Source organism: Carcharhinus amblyrhynchos, chromosome 18 (genome assembly GCF_965287045.1).
Source record: "Carcharhinus amblyrhynchos chromosome 18, sCarAmb.v2.hapA, whole genome shotgun sequence".
Lineage (NCBI taxonomy): Eukaryota > Metazoa > Chordata > Chondrichthyes > Carcharhiniformes > Carcharhinidae > Carcharhinus > Carcharhinus amblyrhynchos.
The window spans coordinates 34475369-34488582 of record NC_137341.1 but is presented as its reverse complement, the minus strand read 5'-3'; the positions used below and the strand labels follow the sequence as shown (position 1 = coordinate 34488582).

The 13214-nt window shown below is 45.5% G+C and overlaps 1 protein-coding gene across 7 annotated transcripts in view; it reads left to right on the top strand.

The window, feature by feature from the left end:
- Window position 1: 1 nt before the first annotated feature.
- Window positions 2-13214, top strand: part of amdhd2 (amidohydrolase domain containing 2) — a 39162-nt gene continuing 25949 nt past the window's right edge. For 4 of the 7 annotated variants that reach the window (XM_080206759.1, XM_080206758.1, XM_080206752.1 and 1 more), the window contains exons 1-10: window positions 4193-5640; window positions 5743-5847; window positions 6522-6658; window positions 7018-7157; window positions 7492-7546; window positions 8839-9051; window positions 9430-9518; window positions 10362-10506; window positions 11682-11789; window positions 12543-12611. In XM_080206759.1, the coding sequence (XP_080062885.1) occupies window positions 5522-5640; window positions 5743-5847; window positions 6522-6658; window positions 7018-7157; window positions 7492-7546; window positions 8839-9051; window positions 9430-9518; window positions 10362-10506; window positions 11682-11789; window positions 12543-12611 (1180 nt within the window). In that variant the 5' untranslated portion in view covers window positions 4193-5521. The other 3 variants (XM_080206754.1, XM_080206753.1, XM_080206755.1) reach the window with 3 other exon arrangements.

Below are 13214 nucleotides of genomic sequence, written 5' to 3'. Positions count from 1 at the left end.
GCGGCAGTCACGTGATGCGAGCGAAGCGGCAGGTAAAGGGACTGCTGAGGGAGCCGGTGTCAGCTCACCTTTCCCGGCCGGCCATCAGGCACTGTGTAAACAGCGGTTTACAGGCAACAACCTGTGGCAAAACAGCAGATGAGCAAAGGAACTGTGTTTGTGATGGGAATTAAGGGATGAATAATGGTCTAGGGCAGCACTTCGTAATAATTTCTGGGGTCTTTTAAACTTCTGTTTGAAAGGTTGTCCATTTAACGTCTCATCCGAAAGGCAGCACCTCCCGAGTGTGTGCTCCAGTCTCTGGAGTGAGAGTTGAACCCACCATCTCACTGGGTTAAGGAGGGAACGGGAGAAGGAATGATCAGAAAGCTTTGCTTCCAGTTGAGAGGGGGCTTAGTTACACTGTGGCTGCTCCTTCACAGTGAGGACAGGAGAGACTGACTGTGATAAGGAGCAAGGTGAATACTGGACTTCGGTTTTTCACATTCCGGTCCACTTCAGCAGCTGAGGTAATGCACGAGATGTCCTTGCAAAATGTGAAGGTTGTAGTTCCGTGTAAAGAGAAAACAGAACAACATAATCTGTTGCTGAGGAAGCATAAAATCTTGACCGCAGGAGGCCATTTGGCCCCCTGTGTCTGTTCCAATTCTTTGGAAGAGTTATCGAATTGGTACTACAAAAACAGAAAATGCTGGAAGATCCGAACAGTCTGACAGCATCTGTGGAGAGAAAATAAAGCCAACTTTTTGAATCAGAGCTTCGTCAGTTGCCACTCACTGTCACTTCTCTTCCAGGGGTTCAGATTTCAGCATCTGGAGTATTTTACTCTTATCCAATTAGTACTATGTAGTACTATTACTACTGCTTCTAATTCTATGAATCTAGATGCTGTGCTGTGAAAGATGCATTTCAAAATTGAAACTTTAACCTGACTGAAACAAAATTCTGATGTTCCTCATGTGGTGCTTTCATTGCTTGGGGCCATGTTTTATGTACAGCTGAGTGATATCAGAGCAGAATGCATATACATTACCCCTACCATCTGCAAATTGTTGAATGAAATTTTATGGCAAAAAAAAAGTTGAGAAAGCAATAATTCAGGGTATCAGCTGTAGCTCACTTGATAGCACTTTCTTTAAGTCCAAAAGTCATGGGTTCAAGTTCCATTTTGGATTAGGACAGGTTGTTTGACATTTCAGTGCAGCAATTGAGGGAAGGACTCTGAAGGGCTGAGGTGCTGTTTACAGGACTTGAGTCCCATTTACCTGATTGAGTGGATTTTGATGATTCGCAGGAATCTGGGGTAAGCAGATCCTCTTGTTGTCTTGAACAACACAGTAAACGTCTGTTATTTTTATTTTATGAAATAGATCTTTTCAGTGGTGATTACTTGGTGATTGTCTGATTCTTGCCTCCTTTGCTGATTCCTGCACTTAATGCCTCATTTTTATTATGGTATAATTTCTACATGGTGGTTCTGTCACTGCTAATTCAGCCCCTATGTATGCTCAGGATAGGTCTAACAGCTATGGAACAAAGAGCACATATGCTTTTTTCAGTCTGAAGACCTTTCCTGATATTAGAGTAAGGTGTCTAAAGGGCAGAAGATAATATACTAATGTTCCATTGTTGCCAAACCTGTGATCACTGTGATACCCCCCAATATAGAGTGAATTCACTATGCTGATCTCTCATATCAAATTCAGGCCTCAGCTTGTCCATATTTATAAGAAGTTAGATTTTTTTCAGTCATTCATGGAATGTGAGCATTGCTAATAAGACCAGCGTTTAGTCGTCATCCCTAGTCGCACCTAAGTAGGTCATAAGAACATAAGAAATAGGAGCAGGAGTAGGCCAACTAGCCCTTCGAGCTTACCTCGCCATTCAATAAGATCATGGCTGATCTGTCGTGGCTCAGTTCCACATTCCTGCCCTCTCCCCATAACCCTTAATCCCCTCTCTTCTCAAAAACCCATCAACCCGCGTCTTAAAAATATTTAGCGAGGTAGCCTCCACCACTTCAACGGGCAGAGAATTCCAGAGATTCACCACTCTTTGAGTGAAGAAGTTCCTCCTCAACTCCGTTCTAAACCGCCCCCCCTTTATCTTGAGGCTGTGCCCCCTAGTCCTACTGCCCTTTCTGAGCGGGAAGAGTCTCTCCACCTCTATCCTATCCATCCCATTCATCATACGTCTCAATGAGATCTCCCCTCATTCTTCTAAACTCTAACGAGTACAAGCCTAATTTATTCAGCCTCTCCTCATAGCTCAACCCTCTCAACTCCAGCATCAGCCTAGTAAACCTCCTCTGCACTCCCTCCAAGGCCAAAATATCCTTGCGTAAGTACGGCGCCCAAAACTGCACACAGTACTCCAGCTGCAGCCTCACCAATGCCCTATACAGCCGCAGCAAGACCTCCCTACTTTTATATTCAATCCCCTTCGCGATGAAGGCCAGCATCCCATTCGCCTTCCTGACCACCTGCTGCACCTGCAAGCTGGGTTTTTGCGACTCATGCACAAGGACCCCGAGGTCCCTCTGCACTGTCGCCTGCTGCAGTTTTTCTCCACGTAAGTAATAATCCTTCCTACCATTATTCCTACCAAAGTGGACCACCTCGCACTCGCCAACATTAAATTCCATTTGCCATTTCCTGGCCCATTCGCCCAGCCTATCTAGATCCTTCTGTAGACTCTCACCACCCTCCGCACAATTTACCTTTCCACCAATTTTGGTGTCATCAGCAAATTTCGACACCCTACACTCGGTTCCCTCCTCCAGATCACCTATGTAAATGGTAAATAGCAGAGGCCCCAGCACCGACCCCTGGGGCACTCCACTAGTCACCATCCGCCAATCCGAATAGCACCCATTGACCCCCACTCTCTGCCTCCTATTTGACAACCAGTCCTCTATCCACGCTAACACCCTACCCCCAACTCCATGCCCCCTGACCTTCTGCAATAACCTCTTGTGAGGTACCTTGTCAAACGCCTTCTGAAAATCAAGAAAGACCACATCCACCGGCTCTCCTCTACCCACCGCCCTAGACACATCCTCATAGAACTCCAGTAAATTTGTCAGACACGACTTCCCTTTAACGAAACCGTGCTGCGTCTGCTCTATCAAGCAGTTCCCCTCAAGATGCCTCGCTATTTCCTCCTTGATGACGGATTCTAACATTTTACCTACAACAGACGTTAAACTAACAGGCCTACAATTCCCCACCTTTTGCCTGGCACCCTTCTTAAACAATGGCGTAACATTAGCCATTTTCCAATCTTCCGGCACTTCCCCGGAATCTAGTGACGTCTGGAAAATAACCACCAAGGCATCCACTATCACCTCTGCCATTTCTTTCAGGACCCTCGGATGCATTCCATCCGGTCCTGGGGACTTGTCCACAATCAGCCCCTCCAGTCTGTCTAGCACCACCTCTCTAGTAACAGTAATGTCATCGAGACCGTCCAGTCCTACCACCTTTCCATCTCTAACATCCGGCAAATTATTCACGTCCTCCTCCGTGAAGACCGAAACAAAAAAGTTATTCAAGACCTCAGCCATTTCCCCATCCCCTACCACTAAGTCCCCCTTCTCATCCTCTAAGGGACCAACGTTCACCCTAGCCAGCCTCTTCCTTTTTATATATTTATAAAAACTCTTGCTATCCTTTTTTATATTAAGCGCTAGCCCAGCTTCATAGTTTCTCCTACCCTTCTTTATCAATCTTTGTTGACATTTAAACCTCTCCCAATCCTCTTCTCGCCCACTACTCTTAGCTACTCTAAACGCCTCTGCTTTTAATTTAACACTTTCCTTCACCTCCTTCGTTATCCACGGCTTATTACCTCTCCTCCTACGGTCCTTTTTGACCATCGGAATACATTTCTGCTGAGCACCAAGAAAGATCTCCTTAAAGATCCTCCACTGCTCCTCAGCAGACCTACCTTCCAACGCGCTCCCCCAGTCCACATTCGCCAATTCTTCTCTCATCCTTCCGTACTCCCCTCTGTTCAAACAAAGGACGCGCGTCCGGGAACCCACTTTCTCCTCCTCCATCTGCACCAGAAACTCCACCATACAATGATCACTCTCCCCAAGAGGATCCTTCACCGCAAGTTCCCTAATTCTACCTGCCTCATTACATAGCACCAGATCCAAGATAGCTCGCTCCCTCGTCGGCTCCATGGTGAGCTGCCACTTTGAACTGCTACAGTCCATAGCCAGTCCACCTAACCTGCACATCTTTGGACTGTGTGCAGAAACTGGAGCACCCAGAGGAAACCCACACAGACAGGGGTAGAATGTGCAAACTCCACACAGACAGGAACACAGGACTCTGGTGCTGTGTGGCAGCAGTGCTAACTACTGAGCCACCATTTCTACCATTTAATTAGGAACTTATAGTTTATAATAGATTGAAATTTGCATGTGAATTCCTGTTTAACTTGCGTTGATTCTGCATTTTAGTGTATGAGTAATTAGCTAAGGTAGTATTTAGATTTTGCTCTGTTTAACTATTGCATGATTAAAATTCTTCTGCTTTAAACTATGGAATCTTATGGCTTTCCCTCTTCTGAAGATAAGTAGGATTCCAGATTTTGTTTTAAATAGTTACTGGTGTCTACCACGATTATGACAGGATAGTGAGTAATGTGGAGGAAAGCTTGAAGATGACAGTGTTCCCATAGGTCTGCTGCTTTCGTTCTTCCAGATCAGGCTTGTTCAACTCGTGGCCCACCCCAAGCCACACAAACCTGTTTGACATTTAGCTGACTTGTATATGAAAGATAAGCTGTAAATCTGTTCATCCAGTCATAGGCTGGTTCCTCTCTGCATCATTGCTAAAACCAGCCTGTGATTGGACAAGCAACAAAGTGTGGTTCAGATTCAGGGCCCAGAGATGGGGATGGGGCGAGAACAGAGCCCTGAGTACTCGAGAGGGACAGTGTGTGTGACTGTGTGTGTGTGGAGGGTGTATGAGAAGGGAGGGGTGTGAGGGCAGGATGTGTGACTAAGTCTGGCTCACCTCCAGTCTCAGGGTTCCCAATCACCCTCGTTTTACCCTGACCTCAGCAAACTCGCACTCTGATGCAGTCTTATAGTTGGTGAGACTGAGTGAGCTAGACACACACACCCTCTAATGGTCATTATTTATTACTCATTTTTTAAATTGTCTGTTCATTGCTTTGACTTTTTTTTGCTCAGCAAGCTGTTTGTTTTTATACTTCAGTTTTAAAGAATTCTCGTTTAAATGTTTGCCAAACATTATCTCTGAAATTTGCTCATTGGCACCTTGTGTGAGAAAATACTTGAAATATGGCCCCTCACCTGAGAAGTTGGGCAAACCTGTTCTAGATGGTAGAGATGATGGGTTGGGGGGTGGTGCTGCTTCAGACTGGAGAAAGGTTTGAATTTGGTTAACGTGCATGTAAGAACGTAGGAAGCAGGTTATTTGGCCCCTGGAACCTGCTCTGTCACTCGATAAGATCATAACTGATTTCTGTCAGCTATAACTTCATGCATTATCCTTGTATTTCCTTAGTATCCAAGAAGTTTGTTGTCGAATGTACTCAACAACTGAACATCCGTAGTGCTGTGGCATTGAGAATTCTAACAGTTCACAATCCTGTGCATCAGTTCAGTAAATCATCCTGCTGTTTGCATCAGTAAAATATGCAGCTCGTCATATCTGTGGCAGTGCACTGTGGTGTCGTAACAGTTTTAATTATCTCTTGCAGAGAATTGGCTTCTCCATTTAAAATGCCATCCAATAAATCAGTCTCTGATGCTCCCATTACACAGTTCCAGAACTGTCATATTCTGAAAGATCACAAGTTACAGAGGTAAGAGATGTCCCCTCACCCAATGTGCTTGAAAAAGTTGTATATTTATACATATTTTATAACTTGTTTTGTATAGTTATGAGATTATAAAATGTTTGGCCTCAGCTATGAATCCAGCTATAGTTGAGAAGCAGATGCAGCAAATTGCTGACTATCTTAAACCTTCAGAATTACATGGGTAGTAGATAATAAGCTCAGTTGTTTTACAGATAGCGATAGAAAGAATATTATTTGTAGTTAAGAAAAACATTCACAGCTTCAGGATGTCCCGTACACTTCTCAAGTGTAGTCATTGTTACAATGAACGGCTGCTAATTTGTGCACAGCAAGTTCCCACAAAAAACCCTGAGTGAATTTATAGTGATGTTAGCTGAAGGATAAATATTGGCCCCTTAACACTGAGGAGAATTCCCTTGCTGATCTTCAAAATAATGCCATGGGATCTGAAAGGGCAGATGAGGATTTGATTTAATGACACTTCTTACAGTGTAGTCTAGATTTTGTTCTCCAGTCTCTGGAGTGGAACATGAAACAACAATGTTCTGACTCTGACATGAGAGTGCCGCTGTGCCACAACTGACAACTTAAGTAAGGATGAATTGAGATTGAAGCTTGAGCCACTTCACCTGTTTGAACAGGTCTCGATTTCTGCTCCGACTCTGTCTGTTTTGAAGGGAGGACCTTTGGGTCCGTGAGGGGAAGATCCTTAATCCAGAGAAGCTGTTCTTTGATGAGAGAGGTTATGCAGATGTTCAGATCGATTGCAAGGGCAGCATCATCGCTCCAGGGTTCATTGACACACAAATCAACGGTGAGTGAAGGATTCAGTTGGATCTCCCCTTTGTGCCCTGCACCCCAGCCTTTATCTTTCACTGCCCCCTCAATGCCTCAAGTGGTTTTCAAATCCCCCCACTGCATTGCCCTCCTTATCTCTGTAATCTCTTCCAACTCCACAACTCACTGACATCTCCTTATCTTCTAATCCTGGCCAATTGCACATCACCCACTTCTTTCAACCAATCGTTAACAGCATTGCCACCTCTCGTTTATCCATGAAAATTCTAAACACTTTCTGTGATGGTCAGCTTAACCAAAATATTCCAGAAGGTTTATTCTGGGAGCTGTTTATTGTACTTTAAAATTGATGTCTGCGATGTTAATGTTTTCTAGGAGGATATGGAATTGACTTCTCATCGTCCACAGATAACGTGAAATGTGGCATCTCCATGGTCGCTCACAAGCTGCTTTCCACTGGAGTGACCTCCTTCTGCCCAACGATTGTGACCTCTCCAGTCCCCATATACCACCAGGTAGGTCATGGGGAGCTCTTCCCAGCAGAAGGACAAAGCTTGCCTGTCCAAGTGGAGAGATGGGCTGAGCTTCTGAATGAAAGTGAGCTGAGGGGTTTGGGACAAGGGGCTGAGTTGGGAGGGAGGGGGGCAAGAGGTGACAGGAAGGAGGAATCTCTCTTCGAACAACTCCTAATGTGTGACAGAGAAAATGTCTTAAGTGTAACAATGCACAAAGTGAGAGTTATTTGCAAGTTTTCTAAACTACCTGCATAAGTACTCAAACTGACAAGCTTGCAGAATGTTTGTTTCCAAATAATTAGAATTTCTTTTTAAAAGCTGTCTCCCTTCTCAGGTTATTCCTCAAATTGAGGTGCAGGATGGTGGGCCTCGGGGAGCAGGGATATTGGGTGAGTATTGTTAAAATGAGTCACTTGGCAGTATAGAATTTGAGTATTGATGAAAAGAGAGAAGCTTTTCATCTTGCATTCATTGGGACAAATGCAAGAATGCCAAGTTTCAAATGATCACACCAATTTATAGGAGCAAAGGGTGATGATTGGTTCACAAGTCAACTTCGGTTGGCCAAGATATTGCGATGGAGAAAACAACAAGGAGCTATAAGCTTCTGGGTAATTAAAAAGGCACAAGGTAAGGCCTAAACATATTCGTTTTGTTTGCAGAAGCCAGTCCCTATGTAAGAATATATGTCACAATCCTGATAACTTTTAAAAAGGCATCAGAATTTCCAGTGATCAACTTATAGGATAAAATTTCACCTTGTAAGGCTTGCACTGTAACAACAAACAAATGTCAGTATCAACTAAACTTTACTCAGCAGGCAACAAATAGACTAAACTACAGGAGAATATTCATTATTAACTTCTTAACAGAACCAAAAACCACATGCCACAATTACATGTTACATGGTGCTCTACACAGAGATTTGGTCTTACTCCTCCTGCCTTTCACAGGATTTCTTCTCCCTGCTTCACCAGGATGAATCTTTCAGTTTCCTTCGCTCAATCTTCTGAACGTATTCAAATAGACTTCCTGTTGCAAGGTATCAGCTAATGAAGTTGAGGTCATTAATTCTTCAAGAGCCTTATTTCCTCGAACATGGTTCCATCTTCACCAGTTCTCTGCTTTATGGTTAACTTGCAAGCAGTTTTGAAATCTCTTGGTTTGACTGCCCCTCTCTGTCAGCCGTAAAGCTAGCAGCCTTCTCCTCTGTGTCCAGGTATTAAAGCTTACACCTTTATTCTCAAAAGCTTTTGACCTGCACCCCCCTCATGGTAGCCTGGTCATCTGGACTTGTCTCCGGGGGTGGTCACGTGGATTCATCACCAGGTAGAACCCATGGACGGTTTTATCTCCCTTTCTCTAAAGATAATCTCCTTTTACCTTTAAACAGACTCCTTTAATTCAAGGCACCTTGTAGACCCATCTTATCTCATTTCCTTCCTTGTGCTGGGTCAGCCGGCAGTGTGAACGCACTGTGTGCGCGAGCCCAGTAGCGTGGGCGTACCCTCCATCAAGTACTGTCCCTTTGATAGTGCAGCATTCTCTCTGCATTGACTCCCGACGATGCAGTTCACATTCACTACTGACCCTCTGAGGGTCTCGGCGGGAAGGATGAACATGGGTGATTGAGGTTACGTGGAACTGTTCGTATAAGATTTTTTTTTCTACGTTGTCCCAGGTCTACACCTGGAAGGTCCATTCATTAGCAAAGATAAGAAGGGGGCTCACCCTGAGGAATTCCTGCGAACATTTGAGAAACGTGGCTTTCATGACCTGTTGGATACATATGGCTCTCTGGACAATGTTCGAATCATCACATTGGCTCCTGAGCTGGACAGAAGCGGAGAGGTTATCAGGGAACTGGTCAGCCGTGGGATCCGGGTTTCACTGGGTAAGGAAGGAGACGTTGTAGTCGGTTGTCACACTTAACGTTCCTCTTTTGTTCTTGTCTGTCATGATGACTGATCTGATCAGGGAAAGACAAGCCAGCAATCCCAGACTGTTCAATAAGTGGAGGCAGCTTCTCTCGCTCTGCCCTCCTTTTATCATGGTCTCCAATTCTTGCCCCCTGCCCTCCTCTGACTTTCCCCTCTGTTTCTCCTCTCTGTCCCCCCAACCACCCACCCACCTGGTTCGCTCTGCCCTCCGTTTCCTCCCTGTTTTTCTTCTCACATAGTCTGTATTCTCTCTCTCTCTCTCAGCAGAGTATGTAGGTTGTTCGATTTTGTGCGTTTAGTGTCAATGTTGTTTTATTTCTTGTCCTTCACAGGACATTCTATCGCTAATCTGTCACAGGCTGAAGTTGCAGTCAAACATGGAGCTACCTTCATCACCCACCTCTTCAACGCCATGTTGCCTGTAAGTCCAGACCCCCATATTCATAGAAACTCTAGGAGTAGTGCTAATTGCTGTTTGTAATGTCAGATTCCTCAGCGTCAACTGTGGCTCAGTGGGTATCACACTGGACCCTCACCTCAAAAGTTATGGGTTCAATTCCCACTTCAGGGACTTGAACACAGAAACCCTAAACTGACGTTCCCACACAGTACTGAGGGTGCGTGGCAGCGCTAAGGGTGCGCTGCACTGTTGGAGGGGCCACCTTTTGTTTGCTTTCAGGGGAACATAAAAATCCCATCGCCACTTCAGAACATCCTGGGATCATGAAAGATGTTACAAAAATGGAAACTTGGATGAAATATTTCTGCCATTTGATTAATGGAGTCAGGTTTTATTTTGCTGATGAACAAAGACTGGTAATCACGTGGAATTAAACGTTTTGCTTTCAAAGTAAAAGAAGGACATGCATCTTTTACATCAAGACATTCCCAAACTATGTTAGAGCCAATAAGGTACTTTCGAGATGTAGTCATTGTTCTAATGTGGGAATCAAAAGCCAATTTATGCACACAAAACTCCCATGGACAGCAGTGTTTTGAACAGCATCCCCAATACTGGGAGAATTATCTTGGAGTTGTGCCTGGGATGTTTGTATAGCTGGAGTAGCATTCCAAAGGATCAGGACATTTTCTGATGATCGGGAAGTTTATACAGCCCAGACTCTGCACAATACAACAGCCACTGCAACTCTCCATGTCACAGAATCTAAATTCACTCCTGGTTTAAGTGGTTTGTTCATTTTTCGTTGGCAGTGATTTGTAGTTTTATCTGCGATGTAACTCATTTTCCTTCCCATTCTCTCAGTTTCACCACCGGGATCCGGGAATCGTGGGCCTGCTGACCAGTAGTGAGATTCCTGTTGGACAGTCTGTCTTCTATGGAATGATTGCTGACGGGATCCATACCAATCCTGCAGCGCTGAGGATTGCTTGCAGAGCACATCCCAAAGGTAAAAGGTCAGGTAGTGATTCCTGACCTCCTCCCCCATCCCCCACGACCCCCCAATTCAGTAATGGGAACTGCAGTTACTCATTCTTCATATCACTGTCAGTTAGTGGAATGGGGCAGTGAATTCTCATTGTGTCCTTGTGCGCTGGCTTTGGCTGCACCCAACAGGGTCACTAACTGACCAACTCGCTGTTGGAGGGACAGTACAGAGAGAGTGCTGCGCTGTTGGAGGGACAGTACAGAGAGAGTGCTGCGCTGTTGGAGGGACAGTACAGAGAGAGTGCTGCGCTGTTGGAGGGACAGTACAGAGAGAGTGCTGCGCTGTTGGAGGGACAGTACAGAGAGAGTGCTGCGCTGTTGGAGGGACAGTACAGAGAGAGTGCTGCGCTGTTGGAGGGACAGTACAGACAAAAGTACATTATTGACTCCATTCATCCAACTGATTACGTGCCCTCTGGAGCATTCGGGACATGACCCACTCTAAAAGCTCATTCTGCTGCCATTGTTCATTTAACATCTATCCTCTCAAGCTTCTTCTATTGGTCAACATCCTCATAGAAACTCCACTCCCACAGCCAATTGAAACTTGAACAACTTGTTATCCAATTGGGTGATTTTTGGCTGTCGGTCAAACACAAACATTCTCACACTGCCAATAATTTTCAGACCACTAAAAATGTGCAAAAGAAATTTAACAAAACACACTGCTTTCAACGTTTTGGTAATGTCTCTCAGATTTTACTCACAGTAGAGTCTTGGAGATTGATCTTCAATTCCTGAAATACCCAGGGCAGTCTATGGGACTGTGGACAATTCAGCGGAGGGTACTGTGTCTGGACAATTCAGCAGGGGGTGAGTCAGTCTGGGAGACTGTGTCTGGACAATTCAGCAGGGCGGGGGGGGGGGGGGGGGGGGGGGCAGTGAATCTGTGGGACTGTGTCTGGACGATTCAGTGGGGTGTCAGTCTGGAAAATGCTGAAAATGTCTGGGACTTGGAGTGTGTGATACTGTCTGCCTATGCTGCCACTGATTTATTTTGGATTTGGGATAATCCTTACCCTGTGACCTACTTGCAAATATCCCTACCCTTCCGCCCAGCCCCCGTCCCTCCCTGAGAGTGACCTGTGGGTGACCCTGCTTTCTGCCAATCTCTCTCCGGTTTCTCTGTGGCTGCAGGTTTGGTGCTGGTGACAGATGCAATCATGGCCATGGGACTTCCTTCAGGACAGCACACTCTGGGGCAGCAGGTAATCGAGATAGATGGGCTACATGCCTACGTCGCAGGTGAGTGGTAGTAACGAGCCTGGTGCATCTTGCTCTGCAGGGCAAATCGAGGTGATGTTGCATTGTGGGACGTAGGTTACTCACACTCTCTGGGGTTCAAAAGATGTCTCTCATCTCAGATGCCAAAGATTGTGTATTTAAATTGTTCTCCACAGACTGGGACACAATATCCCCATTATACACCTGAAGGAACGAGCCTGTTGAAAGGTCACTACAGAGGGAGTGCTGCACTGTGGGAGGGTCAGTACTAAAGAGGTGCTGTGCTGTCAGAAGCGCCATCTTTTGGATGAGGTGTTAAATTGTTCAGGAGGATCTCCTATTAGTGAACGGATGGTTGAGATCCACAGATATCAGTTTTTAAGTTTCTGGTTACATGATTCCACTCCTGGAGTTGTTTAAGCAATGTAGTTACCGAATTAAGAGGAGTGAGCTCAGAGAATAAAAAGAAACAATTATTTTGATGCCAGTTTTATCCCAGTGTTTCCTCTGGGTGGCAGTTACTAGTACAGGGTTTCACTGTTAAAGACTGACATCCTGAGTGTGTGGAATGGTGGGCATTGATTGAGATTGATTGTGGGATTAAGGGGCATATGAGAGAGGATGGAATGTTTGTATGAATCCTGACATTGTCACAGATATTGGGTGTGAGCAGGAAGTGGGGGGGCTTTATGTCTTGTTGGGCCAGCACTGTATTGAGAGTGTTGATATGAACAGCTCAGGATAACCTCTGAACTTTCTCTGACCTCTGCACAGGGACCAAGACGCTGAGTGGGAGCATTGCCACAATGGACATGTGTGTGCGACACCTCTGGCAGGTGGCCGGTGAGGAGCCTTAGAAAATTGCCAGGGAATCTCTGGAGCATCAACTGATTTGTAACGGGAAATCAGAGCATCAGGTCGATGGGTGGAGAGGGCAATAATCTGCGGGCAATGATCCCAGCTCACTGGGGGGACGAGTAGGGTTGCTATAGAAGTGAAAGATGCCTGTAATAGCAATCTTGAACCAGTGGAGGGGGCCATGACCTCATGATTTACTCAGGCTGGTGAAGGAGCAAGATGTTGATCCTGCATCTCCAACTCTCAGCTATCCTCATCTCAGAATGGGACCCATCATTCAAGCTCACACTCCTATTACAAAGCGAACACTGCACTGTCAGAGGAGCAGTACGAGGGAGTGCTGTGCTATCAGAGGATTAGCACTGAGGGAGTACTGCGTTGTTGGAGTGCCACACTATTGGAGGTGCCCTCTTTTGAATTAGATATTAAACTCTGGCCTCGTCAACCCACCCAGGTAGACATAAATCCCACAGCCATTATTTGAGGAAGAGCGGGGGGTTCTCCCTGATGTTTGGGTCATTGAGTGGGAGGTTTGTGACAGGTGCTGCAGTTTAACTGGGCTGTTTCACTATACTCACTGAATTAAAT